Source organism: Leptonychotes weddellii, chromosome 11 (assembly GCF_054177405.1).
Source record: "Leptonychotes weddellii isolate Sample4059 chromosome 11, ASM5417740v2, whole genome shotgun sequence".
NCBI classification, from domain to species: Eukaryota; Metazoa; Chordata; class Mammalia; order Carnivora; family Phocidae; genus Leptonychotes; species Leptonychotes weddellii.
In genome coordinates, this window is record NC_138379.1 from 62,049,909 (window position 1) to 62,072,260 (window position 22,352).

General features: G+C 41.0%; 1 protein-coding gene across 1 annotated transcript in view; it reads left to right on the forward strand.

Moving 5' to 3' along the window:
- FAT3 (FAT atypical cadherin 3) overlaps positions 1-22,352 on the forward strand; it is a 503,865-nt gene that overhangs the window by 158,862 nt on the left and 322,651 nt on the right. Inside the window, exon 2 of the mRNA XM_081799014.1 lies at positions 410-724. Within this exon, the coding sequence (XP_081655140.1) occupies positions 410-724 (315 nt within the window). The remainder of the gene's footprint in view (positions 1-409; positions 725-22,352) is intronic.

Here is a 22,352-nt window from a genome sequence, read left to right on the forward strand (position 1 = left end):
TCAAATGGAGATACTGATCTGACATTGCCCTGATTTCCCATGCATCTCGGGATGTGTTTTGACCTCTGCCCTACTCTCTTCCCATTGCTCCCTATTGTCTTCTGTGTTTGTGTGTGTGTGTCTGTGCACATGTGTATGTATATGTGTATTGAGGTATGTCTTTTTCCCCAAATTCAAATAAAGTGTTTGTGAATGTAATTATACTTCTCAAATGGTGGGAGAGCTATTTAATATGGTTTTGCAGAAAATAATTTTCTTATGTAAAGAGAAACATCTTAATTGCATTTGTATTAAGGATTTTTTTTTATATGCTGAGATTACTTAGTGCAGCCCCCCTGAATTGCGGACAATTTACTTAATGTCTTCCAGTTTTGCTGTAGCAGTCATGTTCTCTCTTCTTTTCCTTTAGGAGTCATCTCTACTGCAGACATTCTTGATCGAGAGACCACTGGGTCCTATTGGCTGACTGTGTACGCCACAGACCGGGGCGTCGTTCCACTTTATTCCACTATTGAGGTCTACATTGAAATTGAAGATGTGAATGACAATGCCCCCCTGACCTCAGAACCTATTTATTATCCTGTTGTCATGGAAAACTCTCCAAAGGATGTATCTGTCATTCAGATCCAGGCTGAGGATCCCGACTCCATTTCCAGTGAGAAATTGACATACAGGATTACAAGTGGTAATCCCCAGAATTTTTTTGCCATCAATACCAAAACAGGTAAGGGAATGCTCATAAGACTTTTTTTTCCCATTGTTTGTCCAGCTTTTAAATCCATCAGCCTGTCTCTTGCTTATTTATATCATTTTATTTTCCCCCTGACTTAGTTAATGTGTGAAGGACAACATTCTTTTTTCTTTTTTTTCTGGGGGTAGTTTCTGAAAAGGTGAGCATTCTATGTGGTGTGTTCTCGTTGGTATATTTTAACTTTAGCTGAACCAAGGTGGAGTGATCTAATAGAAATTAGAGGCTTTCACAGAAAGCTTTAGATTTGCTTTCCTCGTAATAATAAAAAGTGGTTCCCAGGCCACTCAGAAGGCCACGTGCCCCCTTTGTCCTTCTTGGGAGGGAGTAACCTGCCGATGCTAGATTCTGTGGGTAAGATAGCTTTGTGACACCTGTACTTCCAGGAGCTTCTCCTTTGCTTGACCTTCATCTAGCTTGTTGTAAATGATCTCCTTTAAGCCTTAAATTTAAGCCCCGGATTTTTTGTGATTCCTGTCGTACCCTTGAGTGTAGTGTCAATGTTTAGAACTTCCAGTGTCTCGATTTTTACATAAAATGTACCACCTTTAAATTTTCAGGTTTTTTGCTTAAAAAAAAATTTTCTAGAGACTGTACTGACAATTTGTTGGCTAAGGCTCAGGAGGGGCAGGTGTGAAGTTTGGTGGGATATATTCTGAGAGAAGTACATACACTGGGAAGGTCTCAGAGGTTCCTTGCTTTCTTGTGATTTGCCTTGCTTAGTTCTAAACAAGAGAGTCAAACCCTCAGTGAGAGTGGTGGTGGATAGAGTTTGAACTAATTGAAAGTTAGAAGAATGAAAAGAAGATGCTATTGCTGTTTCACCCCAGGCAAGTGAGTTGACAGTGGTCAAAAGTTAGGCTAGTTGGTATTTGCTGGTGTGGACATATTCAGTTTTCCTAACAAAACCTGTGATGGAGTTGATAGTTATTTCTCCTGCCTGTGTTTGTTAAAGACGAAACATACAGCCGACCCCATGGATTTTTATAAATGTCTGATTCCCATGAACATACTTTAGAGAGAATGCCATATTTTTTGGAAATAATTGATTTTCTCTAATTATAAGTGGGTCAGTCATCTTGTTAGGCAGAGTGTCACATGCTAACAGTGTTGAATCAGGATTTCACTTGCATTTCATTATTAGACAAAGAGTGGTCATCTTCTACCACTGTCTGACTGAAGCCTGCTGGAATTTGAAAGAGAAGACTCAGAGATTTGGAGGCTAGCTCAACCTTTCAGAGCCATGTTAAGTAGGGGAAACTGCTCGAGGACCTGAGGGACCCCTCAGCTGTGCTAGAAAGTTCCTCCTGATACACTTTCTCACTGGACCTGAGGGCTCTGTGGAATATGGTGACAGAGAAATGAATTCAGATACTTTAGAAAGGAGAGAGAGAGAGAGGACAAAGACCAAAAAAATATCACAGTAAAGAGGTTGAGGGCACAAATGTCTTCACATTTCACAGCCCCTGTGGAATATGAAACACCCCCAGTCACCTTCAGCCTTCCTTCTAATTCCATTGCCACTTGAGTCATTCAGAGTGAGCCCACCACCCTCTTTTTGAGAAGTTAAAAGACACTGCAGAAGGGCAGTTTCAACTCTTCTCTTTCTCCTCTGATGACTGAAAATATTTTAGAATGAAGTCACAGGGAAGGATTTGGGTTGGATGTGAAGAATGTTGGCTGTACATTATGTGCAGAGAAGAACATGTAACTAGAGCTGTCTTTTATGCAGATTTTAGAAGTTTGCGTGAATTTTCTAAAACTCTTATATTGTCACAACTTAGCCTGTAATACATAAGACGAGCCTTAATTATATTTATAATTTCTCTGTCCTTGCCATAGATTTTAAAAAACCATTTGTGTCAGGAATGGCATTTTAGACTCACTTTTCTAACTATCTAAAAGAAATATAGAGCCTTACTTTGTAATTCTCAAGCACATGGTAAGAAAACACTGGATTTTACTGATTCACTTATTCACTCACCAAACATTTATTATTGTGCCTACTAGTTTCCAAACAAAATCTAGTAACAGTTATAAACTTAAGATACCGTCCAAACCTTCCTGGGACCCAAAGGTACATGAAATTAGCAAAATAACTCATGTTTATTACACAGTGAAAGAGTAGAATAATTGATTAGGGTGGGGGAATTTCACTCAACATGGCCTTCGTGAGAGTGATGGTCAGGGAGTGCTTCATGGAAGAGGTAACATTTGGGGTTAGAAGTCCTGGTTTTTAAGTCCCTGTGCTGCATGCACTTCCTTGCTGGGAAACATCACTGACCATACCAGGGGGAGACATAAACCAAATCAGACACTCCTGATCTCACCAGCTTTTGCAAACTTGGGAAAATTATGGGAACCTCTCTGAAATTTTAGTTTTTACCGAGCCAAGGACTGTTGCAAGGAATATAGGAGTCCTCTGTGAGATGCTTAGCACAGTGCCTGGGACACTGAAAGCACAACAAAAGGCGATACCCCATCCTGACTTCTTACCTCTGATTATAGACACATCATTCACTGTGCTTGGACCTCAGGTTCTTATCTGTAGAATGAAAATGACGTTGCTTACTTCGTAGGGGGGTTGCTCATGAAGACTGAAAGTCATGATGTGTTTGAAAGTTGTTGGTGAACTACAAAGCTCTGTAAGAATCATGTTATCACTCTCCTTCTTTCTATGGAGATTCACAGAACCACAAGGCTGGGGTAATTCCTGTGAAGCTTGTTGCTCTAATAGAATGCTGCCTATGGAATAATCTTTAGCTCTACAAACTCTCTACAGCGACACTTTACGCTTTAGCATTTCTTCCTGTATTTCTAAAGCCATTTGCCTGAAATAGTTATGTTACTGTAACATTTTTTAGTAATGAAGTGGGAGATGCACCCAACCAGTATATTTATTAAAGATCTTTGCTTTAGATTTTTTTCAACTGGAGGTAGACTCTAGTAAATTGACCTTTCATTCCTTCCTTTGTGGTAGAGTTGAAATTTAAAGAGTTTTGCCTTGTTTTGGCAATGTGCTCCATCATAAATAAGATTTAAATGATTAATGCATGCTCAAATAATGTCAATGCTTATGGTCCACAGCTTGCAGCAGATAACAGATGTCCCAGACACAAGAAGGGAGAGAAATTTCTCTGTTGAACAGTGTTCCCTACCCAAAATGCCATTATTTTTGCACCAGACCTAAAACCACATAAAATCAATAGTCTGGGTACCTTCTTCAGTAATTTCTGTGGCTTAAGAGTAAAAACATAAACTGTACCTCTGAGGTCCTTTCTGACCTGTGCAGAGAACCTTTGATTAACTCCAGGCTGCGCAGTTAAATTCAACCCAGTGCAGCATCTTTGTGTATGTCTGCCTCAACTCGTGAGTAACAGGAGCCCTAGCAACGTGTTCTGAGCCGGAGTCACCCAACTGGCTGCCCTCTTTGGGTGACCAGGCACTCAAATGCTTGCTTCCAGACCTTGTCACAGAATGGACTGCCCACGGACTATTTATCCAGGCTCAACTCGGGAACAGGTGTGAGAAGTTCCTCTGGGGTTTTAGAATGTTTATTTTAGTTGTATCTATAGTATGGAAACCACTTAGCAGAGTGCAAGCGCACCAGCATTTAGTAGAGCACTCAGTAGATGTTAGCTGTTGTTGTTACTATTATTAATCATCCTGTATTCCCCCCTAGAATAAAGTTTATGTAAGTTGCACGCATAGTCTTCACAGCACTGTCTTTGAGGAAGGTGTACTTGAAAGGCAGCGATGTTTTTCCTCAGTACATGGTGTATAGCACTGAAACCTTCCATTCAGGTTTATAAAGTGTATTATGCACTGTTGTCTCCCGCTGCTGTTTTAGATCCCAGGTGTTGCGGGATGGCAGATGTAACAGAGGCATGAGATAGTTTCTGCATTCAGGGAATTTATTCTCCTGGGAAAAATAGCACTGTCACACATACAATGTAAGGCAGCTTATAAAAAATAAATGGTCAAACTCTGTGGAGTTTGTGAACAGGGTAACATGTCAGAGGGGAGCTGGGGCAAGGACTCCCCAGATCTGAAGTGGGCCCTGAAGAATGGGTCCATATGCAGAGAGAGCGAGCCAGAAAACTACCCAGGGAATATAAACAAGTTAAGCTGACCTTGAAAGCCCATCTGCTACTACTTAAGCTAGTTTGAGAGGCATTATACCATTAGAAAAGGAATTTTTAAAAGACTCATAAATGTCTGGAGTGTTGTAATATATTAGAAGTAACAAATATATGTATCTCCGCTCTCTCTCTCTCTTTTTTTTTTTTTTGGTTTGGTGTTATTTGGATTTTTAAAAGCCTTGGGTTGTATCTCTTCCTTTTGAGAGGCCAACTTAAAATAATACTTTCAGAGGGAAAAAACATACATAAGAAAGACCCCTCTATGTTTTCCTTTGCTTCTGTTAAATATACAACCAAGATTGGCATATGCTGCCTTGAGAGCCTGTGTCTGTGAAAGTAATCCTTGCTTCTTCCAGATCTTCTGCTGGTCGATTATCTATGGCGTAGGCTTTCTGATTTCCTTCCTGCGATTGTGACGTCTCCTTTTGACCCATGCTTTGGTCACTGTCATCTCCACCTGTGTTTGAGTGGTGATGAAGCCCAACTTTCTTTTACTTTCTATGAACATCTTCAGATAAACCTGACCAAAAGATGCTTTATGTGTGGGTAGACCAGCTGCCCTGTCCACCAGGTGGGTAGAGAGGCAGAGATACTCTTCAAATGTGTGTCTGCTGCAGGGACACCTCAAATTCTACCCTCATCCATTGGTATCTTTGGATTTAGACATTTTTTCCCTATTAAAATGGGAGGGATAGCTTATTAGACATTGGGTGTCCTCTGTTTTTAAATCAACTCCAGATACTACTAGCGTGCTTTTTGGTGTATGTATAAGATATACACCAAATACACATACACATACGGTGGGTAAGTCAGCAAGTAAGTCAAATACACATACACATACAGTGGGTAAGTCAGCAGGAAGGGTAACAGAGGGAAAAGTCAAGACCACACTTTGGCATGATCACCTGGTGATCTATTAGGCTGCAGATCACTGAGGGGCAGCCTGATAACTTGCATTTCCAGCAAGTTCCCAGGGAGTCTGATGTTGCTTCCCTAGAGAGCCTCATTAGCAAGACTCTAGACTTTAGTACCCACAAGAAACGGAAGAGGGAGATAACATGGTGCTGAGACACACACCTGAGGACAAGGTAGCCCACCTTACAATTTATCCATACACTCTTGCCTCACAATGCAGGAGTTTTGAGGTGCGACTATGAATTCAAAGTGCTCTCTTTTACCCACCCCCAAAATCAGCTCTCATAACCTTGCTTATACTTTGGGTTTTATGAAGTGGAGACAAATGAAAATCCAGTCTCTTTAATCATCCATGAGGAAAACAACACTGATTCCTAAGACTTGTGGTTAATAAAAATCTGGTTTATATAATGTTTGGATGCACTTGTATTATTTCCAAATATATAGAATGAATCAGAAGTTGTTACTAAGTGGAGGTCAGACCTACTTTAATGAATAAACAAACATTTGATATTAGTATGTCATTATAAAAAGGATTAGTTTGTAAGATAGTGGTACTCAAAAATAATTTAGTATCTTCAGTAACCTAATCCTTATGTTGATGCACAGCCCTGTTTGGTGGTAATCTGCTTAGGAAACTACCTTTTCCTGGAAACCAGAAGGAAATCTTGTTTTATTTATAAAACCAGAGATTAAAAAGAAAAAAACACACAAGGTGAGAGACAAGGGTACAAATATTGGTGCTTTTTCTTCAGCGTACACACTGTGGAAATCTTTTGTTACCATCTCTTATTCCTTATTCCTTCCTAATGGAAAGCTAAATTCTCCTGAATGGGTAGAAATGGCCGCTAGATGATGAGTTGATATTCATAAGTACAGGCACAAAGCAGATAATGTAGCGAATGAGTATGTATGAAACTGTAAATCACCCTCACTCCTTCTTTCAGCCATGAAAGGAGGCCTTGTCCTATAGAACATTAAATTGTGTTCATTTAATCCAACAAGTCCAGTAGAACAAATCGGGCTCATGCAGATTTATCACAGGGGGGTTATTTAAATTCAGCAGTGACCTTTGCATCCCCGTGAATGTGCTCCAAATGAACAAGGACAAAGGGAACTTTTCTGCACTGTCATTATGTTCCCTGGGAGGCTGTGGGTTTCCCCATTTGATCAACTCACCACTATGGGCTGGAGGGATGGGGGTGGGGTCCTGAGGGGGCAGAAGGCTTGATCAGGGCTGGCCATCGCAAGGGAGAAGAATATGCTCTTTCCTGTTGTGGACTGTGCCTCTCCTTCCTGTGGCTCGATTTTGTCTGCATGCTGGTTATGATTATAAGTGCTGATTTCAGAGTTTCTCAACTTCGGTACTATCAACATTTTGAACTGGACAAGTCTCATGTGGGGGCTGCCCTATGCATTAACTGAGTAGGACAAGAGTTATGACAGTCAAAATACCTCCTGGCATTGTTGAATGCCTCCTGGGAGTAAAATTACCACTGTTGAGAACCAATGAATGAATATGGAACATTTTGTAGGACTCTTTTCCATATGGCCCTTACCAAAGCATCCTGTACAAAGTGAATGATTGGTTATGAAGGTGTGGTGATATAGTTAACCCCCCCAAAAAAGTGTGTGCATCTATACCTATATCTACATATAGATATATATGCATACATATGGATCATCAATAATAAAATGAAATAAAATTAAAATGGGAAGAAACCTAGAGCTGCCTCTCACTTCCCTCAGACTCCAGGTTCTTTGTATTTTAAAGGCTCTGCGAATACTTGAAATCAAATCCATTAGGAAAAGAAGAACAAAATAATAACAAAACTTCAAACAGAATGAGTGTGGATAAAGTTATCCTTTTCTCTACTTTCAGTATTTGGAGAGGATTTGGCTGTAACAGAATTGTCATCAGAGTCAGTTTTGAACAGCATTCTTCAGAAGACGGCATGGAGAGATTATTTTGAGGCTTCCTGGGTTTATTCCCTTGAAATGCTTACACAGCTCCAAATCGTGTTTCTGCTTAATGTCAGCCTTCTGATGGATAAATATGGGGATTGTTCCTTTCCTCGGATAAAGGTGGATGAAAAAGAAAAAAAAAATCCTTTTGACCTCCACTGAGGATTCTGTAGTCATGTACTTAGATGAAGGCTCTCTGAGGTCTTTGGCATCCCTAATAAGATGCAGTGTTCATTCACAAGCCCCAGCCGCCTGGCAGGTTTATGGGGACTTAGACCGGTGGCCCAGCTCACCATTTTTAGATAAAATATAGGACTGGAAAGACTTAGCTCAGTGGGAACTGGTGCCTCCATCAGTGATAGGAAGGAAATCTTTGAACCCCCCCACCAAATTAAGTCAAGTTACAATGGACAGGATTGCTAGTTGGGCAACAGTATGTGTTTCTACCCATTTATGAGATTCAGATCTTTGCATCAATACAACTGTTACTTGGAAAAAGGATTTTATAAAACCGAATGACAGTCAGGAATGGGGAACTTTGGCAAAAGGGAGAGAGGACTGGGTGGGCACCCCTGGAGGGAAGAGGATGATGCCGACACCAGCTGTGTTGGTGGCTCAGAGATGTCTCCCAAGGGGTGGGGTGCTGGTCGTTCAGTGTGGCTGGTGCTCAGCCTTCCGTGCTGCTCCCCCTTCCTGCTAACCCCCCGAGGAGGGGTGGGGAGGAGAGGTAGTGCTCCTGGGTATCTAGCCTGCCCCTGGGGCTCAGCTGCTGGTGTAGCTGCTGCTGAAAATCACTGCAAATTATTTGGGAGGGTGTAAATAAAGCAGATGATGGAGCTGTGTGTTTGTGTGTGTGTGTATATATATATATATAAAATACATATATATATTAAAAAAGAGATTGATTAAGGTCATAAATTTCTCTTTTATTTCTTCTATCTGGGCATTAATCCCACAGCACTAATTTACTGCATTGGTTTATTACTTTCTTCTATTCTGAGAGAAACAGTGAATTTTAATTGAAACCACGCTTGCTTCTCTACGTTCTTCCCCGCCATTGTTAGGGAGATTCCTGGATACTGCCTGGGTCTGTGCCTTTCTCTCCCACGTAAGATAGGAAGGTGGGACGAGGAAACTTACGCCAGAGCATGGGGCTGCTCTGTGCCCCAGCCATGCTGGTGTTTTCTCCTGTAGCTTGCACTGCAATCCGGGAAAGAAACTGGGGCTCTGGGCTCCTAGGCAATTTGCCAGGGTCACCCAGCTGGTCGGCGTAGAGCTAGGGTTTGTCTGATTAATGATCCCTAATGCTAAAGACAAAGGCTATCTAATTTGAAAAAATGGGAGCAAATTCAATAAACAACTTTAATGAGCCTGGAACTTTGGATCTGGGAAATTTTTCAGATGATTGTGTGCACATTGTCAAAACAGGTGTATTACGGGTTGAATTGTGCCCACACGCCCCCCCCCCCCAGAAGATGTTGAAGTCCTATTTCCCCTGTGCTCATGAATGGGATCTTATTTAGAAACAAGGTCTTTGCAGATATAATCAAGTTAAAATTCGGTCATACTGGATTAGGGTGGACCCTAATTCAGTACCTAGTGTCCTTATTAGGAGAGGAAAATCTGGACACAGAGACACTAATACAGAAGGCAGCCATGTGAAGATGGAGACATAGGAGTAATGATACCACAAACCAAGTGATGCCAAGGCTGCCAGCAACCACTGGGAACTAGGGAAAGACAAGACCTAGAGCCTTCAGAGGGAGCATGACCCTGACTACGCCCTGATTTTGGACTTCTAGCTTCCAGAGCTATAGGTGAATAAATTTCTACTGTTTAAAGCCATCCAGTTTGTGGTACTTTGTTACAGCAGCCCTAGGAATCTACTATAAGGTGCTGTCTTGGGGTACAGATAGGAAGATTGAGCTCTCCTAGGTAGTGTGCAGAGCCAGAGGTCACAGATTCCTAGTGAAGTGCTCTCCTTACTAGACCGAGTATTAAGACTTCTAGCAATTTTTACGCTAATCAAGCCTGGCTTTAGTTAGATAGTTTGTTTTTCATTTATTTTGCAGTACTTGTGATCTCGTTCAGTTTATTTATTTGGGTAGTTCGGAAAGGGATAGGGGTTTTGATGAGAGACTGGTGTGACATTACGTCACTCTAAGCATTTCAGGACTTCCAGAAGATCATCCTCTGATGGTGCTCTCTTGCTCCTCAAGCCCCGTGGGACCACCTGGAAGTTGCTGTTGACTGGCATTTAGTGTCCCTCACAAATTGGATCTCATCAGTCTTATTCATTTTGTCATTTCTCAGTCTTTTAAAGCTAATTCTCTGGAAGCATGGTTCTTTCAAAGTACTGAAAATTTCTACATGCAAATTTACTACTAGATGACATGTAGTCTCACCATTAACCTTGAGAGCCTAAAGTCCAGTTTTAGTACTGTTACTACTTTATATTCTGGTCTTGTCATTTTCTGTCATCTTTGTAAGACTTCATTCCTAGATTCTTGACATTCTTACAAAAAGATATACGTGTTCCAGAAATCTATAAATTTTATTCACCTAGAGGTAGGTTATTCTAGGAAAGCACATGGAACTCTAACAAAATTCCAAAACCAACATGTAGTAAGTTATTGATAGCAGTCTTATTATGTTGGAGCAACCTGACAGATGTTTGTTGAGCACTTTGCCATGCATAGTCATAGTTAGGCTTTACAATAATGCTGGGGAGGAGAGAAGCCAAGTGGAGTGGTGCTCAAGAGCCTGGATGCTAGAATCAGATGTCTTTGCATCTGAATCCCAGCTTGACCACTTCTTAGCAATGTGATATTGGGTGCATTATATATATATAGCCTCTTGGAGCTTCAGTTTCCTGCTCTGTGAAAATGGGAGTAATTATAGTAAGTAATGAATTGGCTTGCCACCAAGATTAAATGAGTTAATATATGTAAAGAAGTATAAAAAGTACTCAGCATGTAGTAAGCTCTCAATAAACGTTAAATGATGTTTTCACACATAGAGTTTTTTAATTAAGTGGCATCCACATTGTATGATTAAGGCCTGAGACAGTTGGTGTTTTCAAAGTACAAATAAGTATAACACTTTACCTATAGATTCATAAAGTTGTCGTCTTGTGAGACTGTGTCTCTCTGCCCTGTTGACTTCCCTGTATATGACTATCTAAGTTGTGGCTGAAAAGTGGACTGCGATGGGGGGGCTTCTCTTAGGCTCCTAGAAGCCTCTCTCCCTATTTTAGATATGTCTACTTTCCAAGAATAAAATAGCAAGATGCCTTGGAAAGAGCACTAGTAGCAGTAGTTGGGTTATCCAGATTTTTGCCCAGCTCCTGCCACTAACTCCTCTTACAACAAGTTTACCTCCTTTCTAGAGGCTTCGGAATCCTTACCTGTAAATCAGAGAGTTGGAACAAGAGTCAAAAGCATCAACACCTGACTCACGTGCTGATACAGTTTTTTCCCATCACGGAGACATCATTAATCGATGATAACAGTCTTTTGTATTACGTCCACACTTAGCATCCATTTCATCCTAACATCGATGGGGAGCTAGTATGAGAAAGGATATTTATTTGCTGTTGAGGGTCCTGAAACTGTCTCTACCTCTGACTAAGTCCTGGAGTCTATCAAGGACCCTGGCACTGTAGAGAAGGAAAGGGGGTGCTAATGGGAGAGACTGTGTAGAAATAATTACCCAGGACTTGGTGACCCTGAGAACTTGAGAGGTGAAGACAGTCTTCACAGAGAAGATACTTTGTTGTAAATAACTTTGAAGGTATCTCACCACCCTACAACATCATCACTTTTCTCTGAGCATTAAAACCCTCAATCCGTCCTTCCTTGATACCAGGATCAAGATTCTCTCTTCCAAGAATTTGTTGTCGGGATTCAGAGATAATCTCTGGCTATGGTGGACTTGAGAACTGTAGGTGAATGTTTGTGTCCCTCCAAAATTCACGTTGAAACCAAATCCCCAGCGTGATGGTATTTGAATGTGGGGCCTTTGGGAAATCATTAAGTCATGAAGGTGGAGCCCTGCCCTCAGGATAGGCTTGACCTATTCCCATAATAGGTCAATGTAAAAGAGACTGCAGAGAAATTCCTTTCCCTTTCTGTCACGCAAGGACACCGCTGGAAGATGCAGTCTTCAACCAAGGAAGTGGGCCTTCACTAGACACCGAATCTGCTGGCATCTTGACCTTGGGCTTCCAGACTCCAGAGTTAGGAGAAATAAATGCCTGTTGCTTACGAGCCACCCAGTCTATGGTATTTTGTTATAACAGCCTGAATGGACTAAGACAGTGGCTGTGTGGGTGAAATACCTGAGACACAGACAGACAGACCGGCTCTGATGGGCTTGATCCTGCAGACTTTCCAATGGCTGGTTCTGGCATTAGTGAAACCCAGCTGTGCTCTTTGCTCTTTGCACGACAAGGTGCTCTAACATACCTTGTAGTAATAACACATAACTTTGTTATCAAAGCTTGAAATGGGCTTCTCTTTATGCAAAGAAAGGGCCAGTAAGAGGCTGTTGCTGTAAAAAGCCAGTCAGGAGAGAGGCTTGGAAGGAAGAAATGTTCTCTGATCATGGTTGCTGCAGAAAGGTTGAAAACTACAAGAGGCCTGTAGATTAGGTCATTGGAGGGGAGATCAGTGAACGGTATTTGTCTTTGTAAGTCACATTATTGCTGGGAGTTTTCATCTACATTAACTTGAACGTTGATCATCACTTTTTCTCTTTCATTTATGAAATTCTGTGGGTCATAACCTAAAATATTTGTAGTCTCCAGCACGTGCTGGGATTAAGCCCTGTCTCTCTTTATGAATAGTTCTTAGATAGATATGTTTTAAATTTTATCTACAGGATTCCGTAGGAAAATTGGCCAACAATTCTGTTAAAAGTGAATTATACTATTTTCGACAACTCTGCTTATCCTTAACCTATTGAACAAGTTGTGCATGATAACCACCTGTCCTCTAGGAATTCACTCTGTGAAATTCACTCAGCACATCCATCAGAAGCATGGATTACTTCTGGGTTGGAGCCCCATCTCATTCACATACCAACCGTATGGCAGTGGACAGGTTTTTAATTTCTTATGTCTCGGAGTTCCCCGTCAGTAAAATGGGGATACTAACTGTTTTATAAAGCATTTAGCTTAGCCTTGTCCATATGAAGTGTTCAACACATATTAACTACTATAGTTATTAATATTAACTATTAGAGTTAATAGTAAATGCATTCAACATTCTTGCCTTTCAACGGAATTTGCTTTCTTGAAAATTGATGAAGATTAAATGTGTTGAAAGTCTCAGGTATATATTACATGTTTATGTTTCATGAGTGCCTACTGCATACCAGGTACCGGGCTAAGCAGAGAACGTCCAGGGCTGATAACACAAGGACCCTACCCTTTAAGATCTCATAGTCCAGAATCATGTCACCATCAACTGTTATTTTTGCTATTGTCACACAGCTTTAAAATGAAGAGATTAAGTAAATAATATTAAGGTTCTTTATGGGACTTTTTTCTGGCAATAATAAATGGTTATAATATTTATTGGTTGTTTTAGGAAGGAAAACATCTGAGAACATGAGCAAGGAGATGTAAAATAAATCCATCACATTAGAAACAGACTATTACAGGCCAACTTTGCCAGTGCACCATTTTTAAATATGGTGCCATTGCAGTTAAGCAAGACAAATCCAATTTTACCTCCTACCACTTAAGTTAATTTCTCTTCTCTGTAAAATTTCCCATTTTATAAAGACATACTTCATCTTGGCTATGTACATACTAAATTGTTCATTTTTTACTTAGTTAAATTGTTTTCTGTCATAGTGAGAAATGCTTTCCTCTTGAAGAAATGATGTTCGTGCACGGGAAATAGGGATATTTATTAAAATGGTTTATTACAAAACTAGATTTAGACATATTTCTATAATTTTTGTACTTAAGTAGTTTTAGTGCCCAATGAAATGACTTTCAGTGTAACGTGGGCTTTGATAATCAGAGTCTCCAAAGTCTCAGTCTTAGGCTTTAATCAAATAGAGTTGGTGGATTTATATTTACATGCATATGTTTAGAAATATTGGAGATGTTTTCAGTGGATCTCCATTAATGCATTCCTGGGTTATAATGACTAGTGAATGATTTAAATTATCTTGTGCTCTCATCTCTCTCTGATTTAATAAGCCTTTATGGATTTTGGAGTCTGCGCATCGGAATGGGAGGAGCATAAGGAAATAGGAAACTTCTCAGACCTAAAAGAACAAACAGACTGTTTACAAGACAAAAACACTTCAACAAAGCAAAAACCTGGGTCAAGGGTGAATCCTGAGCTTGTCACTGAGGGTGCATGTTGGAATTGTAATGATATCCAGTACCTCCTGAGATGGAGTAATTATATACAAGTGGTTTTCCCAGATAACCGAAATTCAACATTTTAAGTGCCAAACAACAATTTAAAAAAGCAACTATATTTCTGTGCCACTTTCCATAGTAGATTATGTGTGTCTTTCACTGTTCCAGCCTAGCATGCTGAACACGATGATACAAGAGGGTCTGGCTTCCTAGGCTGGCTACCTCTGCAGTCATAAAGGACCCGTCCTCAGAAGGGCCACCTGCTTGGTTTAATGCTCTGCTGTCATTGTCTGGAAATTCGTAATAATTTTTTGAACGAGGGGCTTGGCATTTTCATTTTGCACTGGGCTCTGCAAATTATGTCACCTGTCATGGACACAGGGTTTCCATTTGGACTGTTAATTACTGTCTGGGGCCATCAAATGCAACCCTGTTTGGGTCTCCTTACTTGAGCTCAGCTTGCCGGCTCTCACTTCTGTTATCGGTACACCTCTCTCTTCCAGGGCTCTGCCTTCTAATTTTCTGCTTCTCATCTGCTGAGACATCCTATAAATAAGGTATTAGAGTAGTAAGTAGGTTGAGAACAAGTAGGCTCTGAAGGGTGACCTTGAAGTCTCCTCCCACAGAGGGAAAGTGCCATAGCGTCCATCGCCAGGCTTTGTGGCATTTCTTTCTGGGGTCATATGCTCGTTTTTCTCTTCTCCTGCCCTGACTACGTTGGTGAAGAGGCTGTCTTTGTATAAATACCCGGGGCGGGGAGGGCATACAGTTCTGAGCCATTTCCCGTAAGGAACATTGCTGTAAATAAACTATTTAAAAAGCCCACTTTTTTTTTTTTTAATTAATTATTAGACGGCAAGAAGGTAAGTGAAATTTCTTTCGGTAAGATACCTGTTGACATAATTTGTATAAGCTGTGAAGGTTTTTTCGTTGACCATTTAGAGAGCCTTTTGGATTCCAGTAATTTGTGTCCCTTCAAATTGTTCATGTATCTTTCAAGGTAGTGTTCGCACTGGGCGTCCCCTTGTTCTGAAAGAAACCGTGGCATGCCTTCCTGACACAGGTCACAGCGGCTAGGTTTTCTCTACAATTGCACAACTTCATTTTCCACTGTCTGCTTAGACTCCTATCAGCTAAGTAAAGTGGACATTTGCTCTGCAGTGACTTTTATTCATTTATTTATTTTTCTGGTATACTTTTCTGCCTTCCAGCATCCAGGCTACCTGCAGCAAAAGGAAGCAAAACCAAATAAATGTTTTGTTAATTTTTAGGCCATTCGTAGTATAGGAAATGTGCTGGCATTTGTATTCAAAGAAAATAAGAATCTTTGGAGTGGGGAAAAGGTTGCTACTAACTCATCATCTATTTACTCATTTACATATTCAACATTCAGCATTGTTTATTGAGCACTTACTGTGTGCCAGGCACTAAGATAGGCACTTGGATACAGTGGGGAATAAGACAATTGTTATTCATTCCAAGAACAATGCTTTCCCCACAGGAATGCTCGAAGGAAGGAAGGAAGGAAGAAAGAAAGAATATGTGCTTTGGATAATGTGTGTCACTTATTGATACTGCACTGGGATTTCTGAATTCTTTTTGTAACAAAAAAGCGCTTACAGCTTTCTGAAATCCAAACATGCCTGAAATTTCTCGACTAGTCGCTTTTGTTTAAACTCCCATTTGACATTTGAACTATTTTCCAAAATGTCATCTCTGGATTTATTTGCCTCTGAGGAATTAAAACAGATTTTATATTGACAGAGTCTGCAAATTGTCAGAATGTACACAGTACTGGAAATTTCCTGAAGTGTTCATAGAGGAAAATGAAGGGGTCATTAGTCGCTTTTTAAATCAGTTTATCCTAGGTTATGAAAGCACTTTGGATATGACAGCATCAGGTCTGGGCCAAGTCTTACTTAACGTTAACTGAAATGGTTAAAGGTGTGGACATGGTTAAAACAATGTCATGGTGACGTTCTACTGCCTTGCCACTGTCCTTCTATGATGTTTTATATTAATGTGATTTGATATGTGGGGGAGAAAGCAGGCAGTTATTGGGGAAACACCTTCTACTTTCATAAATAGGAAAAATATGGGAGTTGGTCTTTGCTAATAGATATCAGAATACTAATTGCAACCATAATTATAATTTATGTGATACTTCACAATATTAAAGCTCTCACATACTTTATCTGTGATAGCTCTAGAATAACATCTTTTACAAAATGAAAGTTTACCTAGGAAACCTGTAGAAAAGTTCTCTAGAATTAGAATTTTATACCTCGGAATGAAAAGCAACAGACAAATCAAGGTTATGAAATCACCCTCTTTAGATCCTTTATTTTTAAGAAAGGTCAACCATGTATTGATAGTTAAAATAAAGGAAGGGGTAAAAGGAGGGCCAGATGTCTATAAACCTTATTAAGAACAAAATTTTCAAAGTAGTGAGTTGTGTGCTTATGAATTCAGTCTGTATTATGAACTCATCATCGATAAATTCAACATTCTTGGGGCGCCTGGGTGGCTCAGTTGTTAAGAGTCTGCTTTGGCTCAGGTCATGATCCCAAGGTCCTGGGATCGAGCCCCACACCAAGCTCCCTGCTCAGAGGAGAGCCTGCTTCTCCCTCTCCCACTCCCCCTGCTTGTGTTCCCTCTCTCTCTGTGTCTCTCTCTGTCAAATAAATAAATAAATCTTAAAAAAAAAATAAAATAAAATATAAATAAATAAATTCAACATTCTCTAGCCTTTAATGAGTTGATGATATTGTGCCTCGTCTTATGTATTAATTACAAACTAATTGATTCAACAAACACGTAGGAAAAACTCTACATCAAGTCCTGGGCTAGGTGCTGGGAGTACCAGAGGAGGGACATGTCATATCTCAAGGTAGGCAGGGTCTGTCCATCACAACTCACTTCCTGTGGACTTTTGGTACAGTTTTTGAGGTACTTCATCTCATTTTTTTTTTTTTTTGATTCATACTGAGCAAATGGCTCCTTACCCTTTATGGCTTTAATTTCCCCTGCACCCTAGGTTCTGTCAAGACAGGAACAATGGTAAGCCAACACTGTGATGTACTCAGGGAGCCTCCTCTGTGTGTGAATCCCATTGTTAGCCCTTTTGTGAAGAGAAGAATCTCAGATGGTTCTGTTTTAGGGTACACAGTGCCCAGTTAAACATTAAAATGTACACGTTTCTCCAAGGATGCTGGTGGGGAGACACTGGGTTTCTTTTCAAAGATAAATGTAGAGCCATCAGTCTGTTATAAGTGTCAATCAAACATGACAAGGACAGACGGTGCCTGTCATCACTGACCTGCTTCCCCCAACTTAGGAAGTAAATTGCATTGTGAGAGCTAGTCTTTTAAGAGGCTCGCCCTTAGTAGAGGTGCTTGGAGGCCTGTCCCCATCTAGGAAATCTCTTAGGATTGGCAAAGACCCTGGGTGCTTCCAGGGCACAGAGCTCTCCTCTAAGTGCAGGAGGGACTAACCAGCTGTGTCAGCGCTCAGGGAGCTCCTGGTCAAGAGTAGATGGCCATTCATGTGGTTAGGCTCTCCTGACTGGTTTTGAGGCTGTTATGTGCCACACTCTCTGCCAAGGTCATAACCAATCTTCACAACTGTCAGAGGCATGCACTATAATTAATGTTTAGAGTTCTACAGATATTCAAAGCAGTTGGGTATCACTCTGGCAATGCCCAAGCTCTTCCTCAACTGCCAAGGACAGGTCCCATCTGCTCCCTCTTTGCCCCCTTCACATCTCCCTCTTCACCACCCTCCTTATGTCCGCTGAGCACTGGGCCACATTCTGGGCCATGGCTTCTGCTGGCTCTGCTGCCAGGAATGCTCTTCCCCTCCATCTCCACGTGACTGGATCGTAAGCTCCCTTCAGGGTCTTCCTCGTGTGTCATCCTCCAACACAGCCTTTCCTGGTCACCCCATATTCTAACTCGTAGTTCTTCGGTGCCCCTCCCTCGCTTTAGCGCTCTCTTTAGTGCTGATTGCTAGCTAACAAAGTATATCTGTGATCTGTTTATTTTCCTGGCTCTTTGTTTCCCCCGCTAGAATGGAATCTCCATGAAGACAGGGCTTTTGTCTTTTGTTGACCGTTGTATATTCTGCTTTGAACAGGGATTGGCAAGTAGTAGGAATTTAGCCAGTATTCATTGAATGAATACATGAATGGATGGATGAACTAGTGAAAGAGTCAATCTGCCTGAATTCTCACTCAGAGATGACAAGCAATGGCATCCAAATTTGACTCACTCTGTCTAGAAGCTGTATATTAACCTTCCAAACCAAGAGGCCAAGGCGTAGGTAAGATTGTGAGCTGGAACTCAATCTTGAACGTTTTGTAGATGTTGGCAAGTTGGTCAGGGACAGAAAATACAAGGTGCACACAAAGGCCTGGGAGCAGAGACAGCTGGACACATACCTTTCTCCGCTGTGTTGGGTTCCAGCTTTGGGAATTCGCCTTGCCAAGCCTCCCTAGAAAGATACCCCGTTCCCCACTCAGTCATGGGTGTTCCATCACCATAGAGCAAAGTCATTACAGAGCCTGCTCTTGGACGTGTTGTGGCTTAGAAAATAACCTTTCCATCTTGAGATAAGACCTGATAGTTGAATGTGACCAGGCATTTCCCAAATTAAGCTTTCCATCCTGGGAACATTCACAGCTCTACTTAGAGAAATTGGTTTTTTTTTTTTCCCCGCTCCTCTTTCCACGTGCCTGTTAGAGTTTTCCATACGTTGTTTATAATAACTTTTCCCTGTGGTTGAAGATAACAGATTTTTGCTTTTAATTCAAGAAATGTCATCTGCTGTAATGTTGTGCAACAAGGCACTTTCCAAGTTTCAAAGCGAAGAGTGTGTTGTTGGATTGTGTTTTTGCATGGGAAACCCTAGCCATGGTTGAAAGTACCCCCAGAGCTGTGGTGTGCAGAACGTCCCCCCTTCCATCCTTGTCAGTCTGTATAAGTGAATGTAAAGGGTTTTCTTTTTTTTGTCATTTTAATTTAAATTCAGAAGGAGTCTATTTGTATGGTAATCATAAGCTAAAGAAAACAGTGTTTCATTCCTCTCTGGGATTTGTGTTCTGACATCTTCACATTCTCTAGTACTTTAACCTGGCAACAGCATATTAACAGCAATTCATTCTCTGTATTTTAACATGTAGAACAGTACCCAGAAGATTAATACATGATGAAGAGAAGGAACTCAGAAGAGATGTTGAGGCCATAATTAATTTTGCTTTCAGACACCATATGCTCGTGCTTTCTGATCTTAACTGAAATTAGAGTCACCGTCGAGTTTTCAATATTAAGGAAAAATAATGATTGTACACAGTGAGGCACGAATAGCATTGCCCTTCTTTTAAAGATTAACCTTTTGACATGAGTGTACAAATGATATTCTCATTGTTTGGATTCATTATTTTTCCACAAGGATTTTTAAGGGGGTCATTTTCTTCCTGTGAGCACCATCAGAAAGAACTCCCTTCACTAACTGCTTGTCTGAAATGCCCTGAATGGAAGAAAGACAGACAGTTGAAGAGACTTCTCTCCCACTTCAAGTGATTACTGCATGTTCTTGTCTTAAGTGAGGGAGTAGTGAGGACTTGGGTTAGATCCTCAGTCACGCCAAATGACACTGACTTGTTCACAAAACCAGCTCAGTTAGATTAATTTCCCTGGATGACCCTGGTAGATGAGGTGATTCAGCTAATACCTGAATGTTTCCTCAGATCAAGGGTCCGGTGCTCCAAAGTCTACACGGGCAGATAGCTAATATAAGGGAGTGAAATGGGCCCTAGTCAAAGGGCTGTGTGCAAAACAGGACATTGGCCATGCAGGTCCAGCGAAGTTTTCCTTTCAACCACTGAAGGTCGCCAAGTGGGCATTCCCTCCCTATTTAAAAGGGGGCTACTGCTGTTTAATCCCAAAGGATGACTGAGTCCAGCATGTTGCCCTGGGATGGCCAGATCTCTTCCTTCAATCAAACTGGCAAATTACTGTTTTCCTGCGAAGTCCCCTGATTGCTCCAGAGTATTAGTTCAAACCAAAGGCAGCAGTCCTTCGCCCTAGCCAATGAAACGCCAAAGGCATTAACGTCAGAAGGTCTGCGATCAAGAGCAAATAGAAGCCACGGACAAGTATAAATACTGAAAAGTAATAAGTCAAGTTAACAAAACTGTTAATGTGTTCCATCCTCCACTCTGACAGATACTCAAATCTGAAACGCCAGATTTGAAACTAGAGTTCTCTAAGTCCTGTTAGTACCAGATGAGGCAGAGTGGGGAGGGCAGACCCTGCCTACCTGCCTACTCCTGCCCAGCTTCTCTTCTCACCCCCGGCTCTCTCCCATGTGCATGTGTGTGGACACCCTAGGCCGCATGTCCAAGCTCTGGTCTCCTGCTCCCCCACTCTCCACCCCTCTGTCAACAGTTTCCCCTTAACCAGTCCTCAGTCTTGAGCTCTGGGCAGCCATAGCCTGTCCTAGAGAGAGTAGATCCAGCAAAGACACTCACTCAGGCCCTAGAAACAGGCCAAGTGGCCATCTAGGAAGACAATTCTGGAGCTAGTGCTTGGTCTAGAATCTCGACTCTAGGATGTGTGTGGATGACCGTGAGCAGATACCAAGTGGGCAGTCTCCTTGGCTCCTCAGTCTCCCAGTCTTGTGGGGAGAGGGATAGCAAAAGAAGGACCAGGGGTGTCTTCTGCATTGTGGTGCAGAGGCCTTGGTGGCTGGGCTCTAAGGGCAGTATTTGGGCCCTTGGTTTATAGAATATTTGCTCCTGATGAGATCTTAGAGATCACCTTAGTAGTCCCGTGCTTTGAGAGGCAGTGTATATTCTTCTCGAATCACAGGCTTTTTAGTTGGACATATTGGATATATCTGAATCGAATCCCATGTCCAAACACTTGTGGATCCGTGACATGTAACTTAGCCCTGGTTTGCTCCTCAGGAAAATGGAGATGAAATACATTTTATTCTGGCATATCAAGGGCTTTTCTGATTGATGGTGGTTATGACCTCTGGGTATGGGTTCATCGTAACAGAACTCCACCCTGGGGAATACAGATTTTGTGGAACTGCCTCTCAGTTACAGTTGTTTGCTTATGCTCTTTTCGTTAAATACAAGGACGATCTTAGTCTGCCTTTCTAGTTCTTGAATTATCTTTCGCTTTCCCATCAGAAAAAGAACAACAGAGAAAGGAAATTACCAAGACAACGTTGTTTAAACTTGTAAAAGTTCACATCTTCTCCCTGAATCTGATGGTGATAACTTCAGTTTTTAGAGTCTTTATTTTCAAAGCTATGTGTAATTTCTAAAATTAATTTGTTCACAAGACATGGCATGTAGGTTCTTGCCTAAATTTCCCTGGAAACTTATACTCAGGTAACTTTTTGGAATCACTTCAGTAAGAGATTTTTTTCAAAGACAGCATTTTTGTTTTTGTTTTAGGAAGGAAGGAGAGAAGAGAAAGAGAAAAGCTTTCTTTACTAAAAGGAAAATATTTTAAGCACAATTTAAACCAAAGCTTTTCTTAAAGTATAAGACAGGCTATTTATGTATGTGGAACTTAGGACTTATTACTGAAGTGAGAGAAGTTGCCATTGGCAGCTTCCATTGGCCAACAGCAATGGCCAGTGAGTGTTGGCATCAAGCTTATATTCTCTTTTATGTAGTATATTAAGTCAATTGCTTAAAAAGGAAAGTCTGGCTAATTAGCCTGCCAAGATCATAATGCTAACTGTCTGGTTCTAAGGCTGTATACTCCTGAAAACCCCATTAGAGAATACTTCTTTTATGTGCAGAACAGTCGTAAATGCCTAAAAATGTCATTGCCTTTTCATCTCGGAAAAGTAATAGATATTATTGGATGCCCACTTCCTCATAGACTCATTCACATTTTTCTTATCCTTAAGCATTGTTCCCCTATCAGGACATTTTGATTTAGGACATGCAGTACACCATATTCTGGTACAAGCAGGAGATCTAGTTGTATAGAAGACTATTTCAAACCAAGAGACACGTTCACAATGTTTTTTGGTGCTTTAATTGTAGAGAAACCATTTAGTTTTATTATATTAGAGATTTAAGATTTTATTTTCACTCACTGTCAGCCTATCATTGAAGTATCTTTCTCTCTTCATCTGTTGGAAGATGGATTATGGCTCCAGTGGGTTGGAAGAT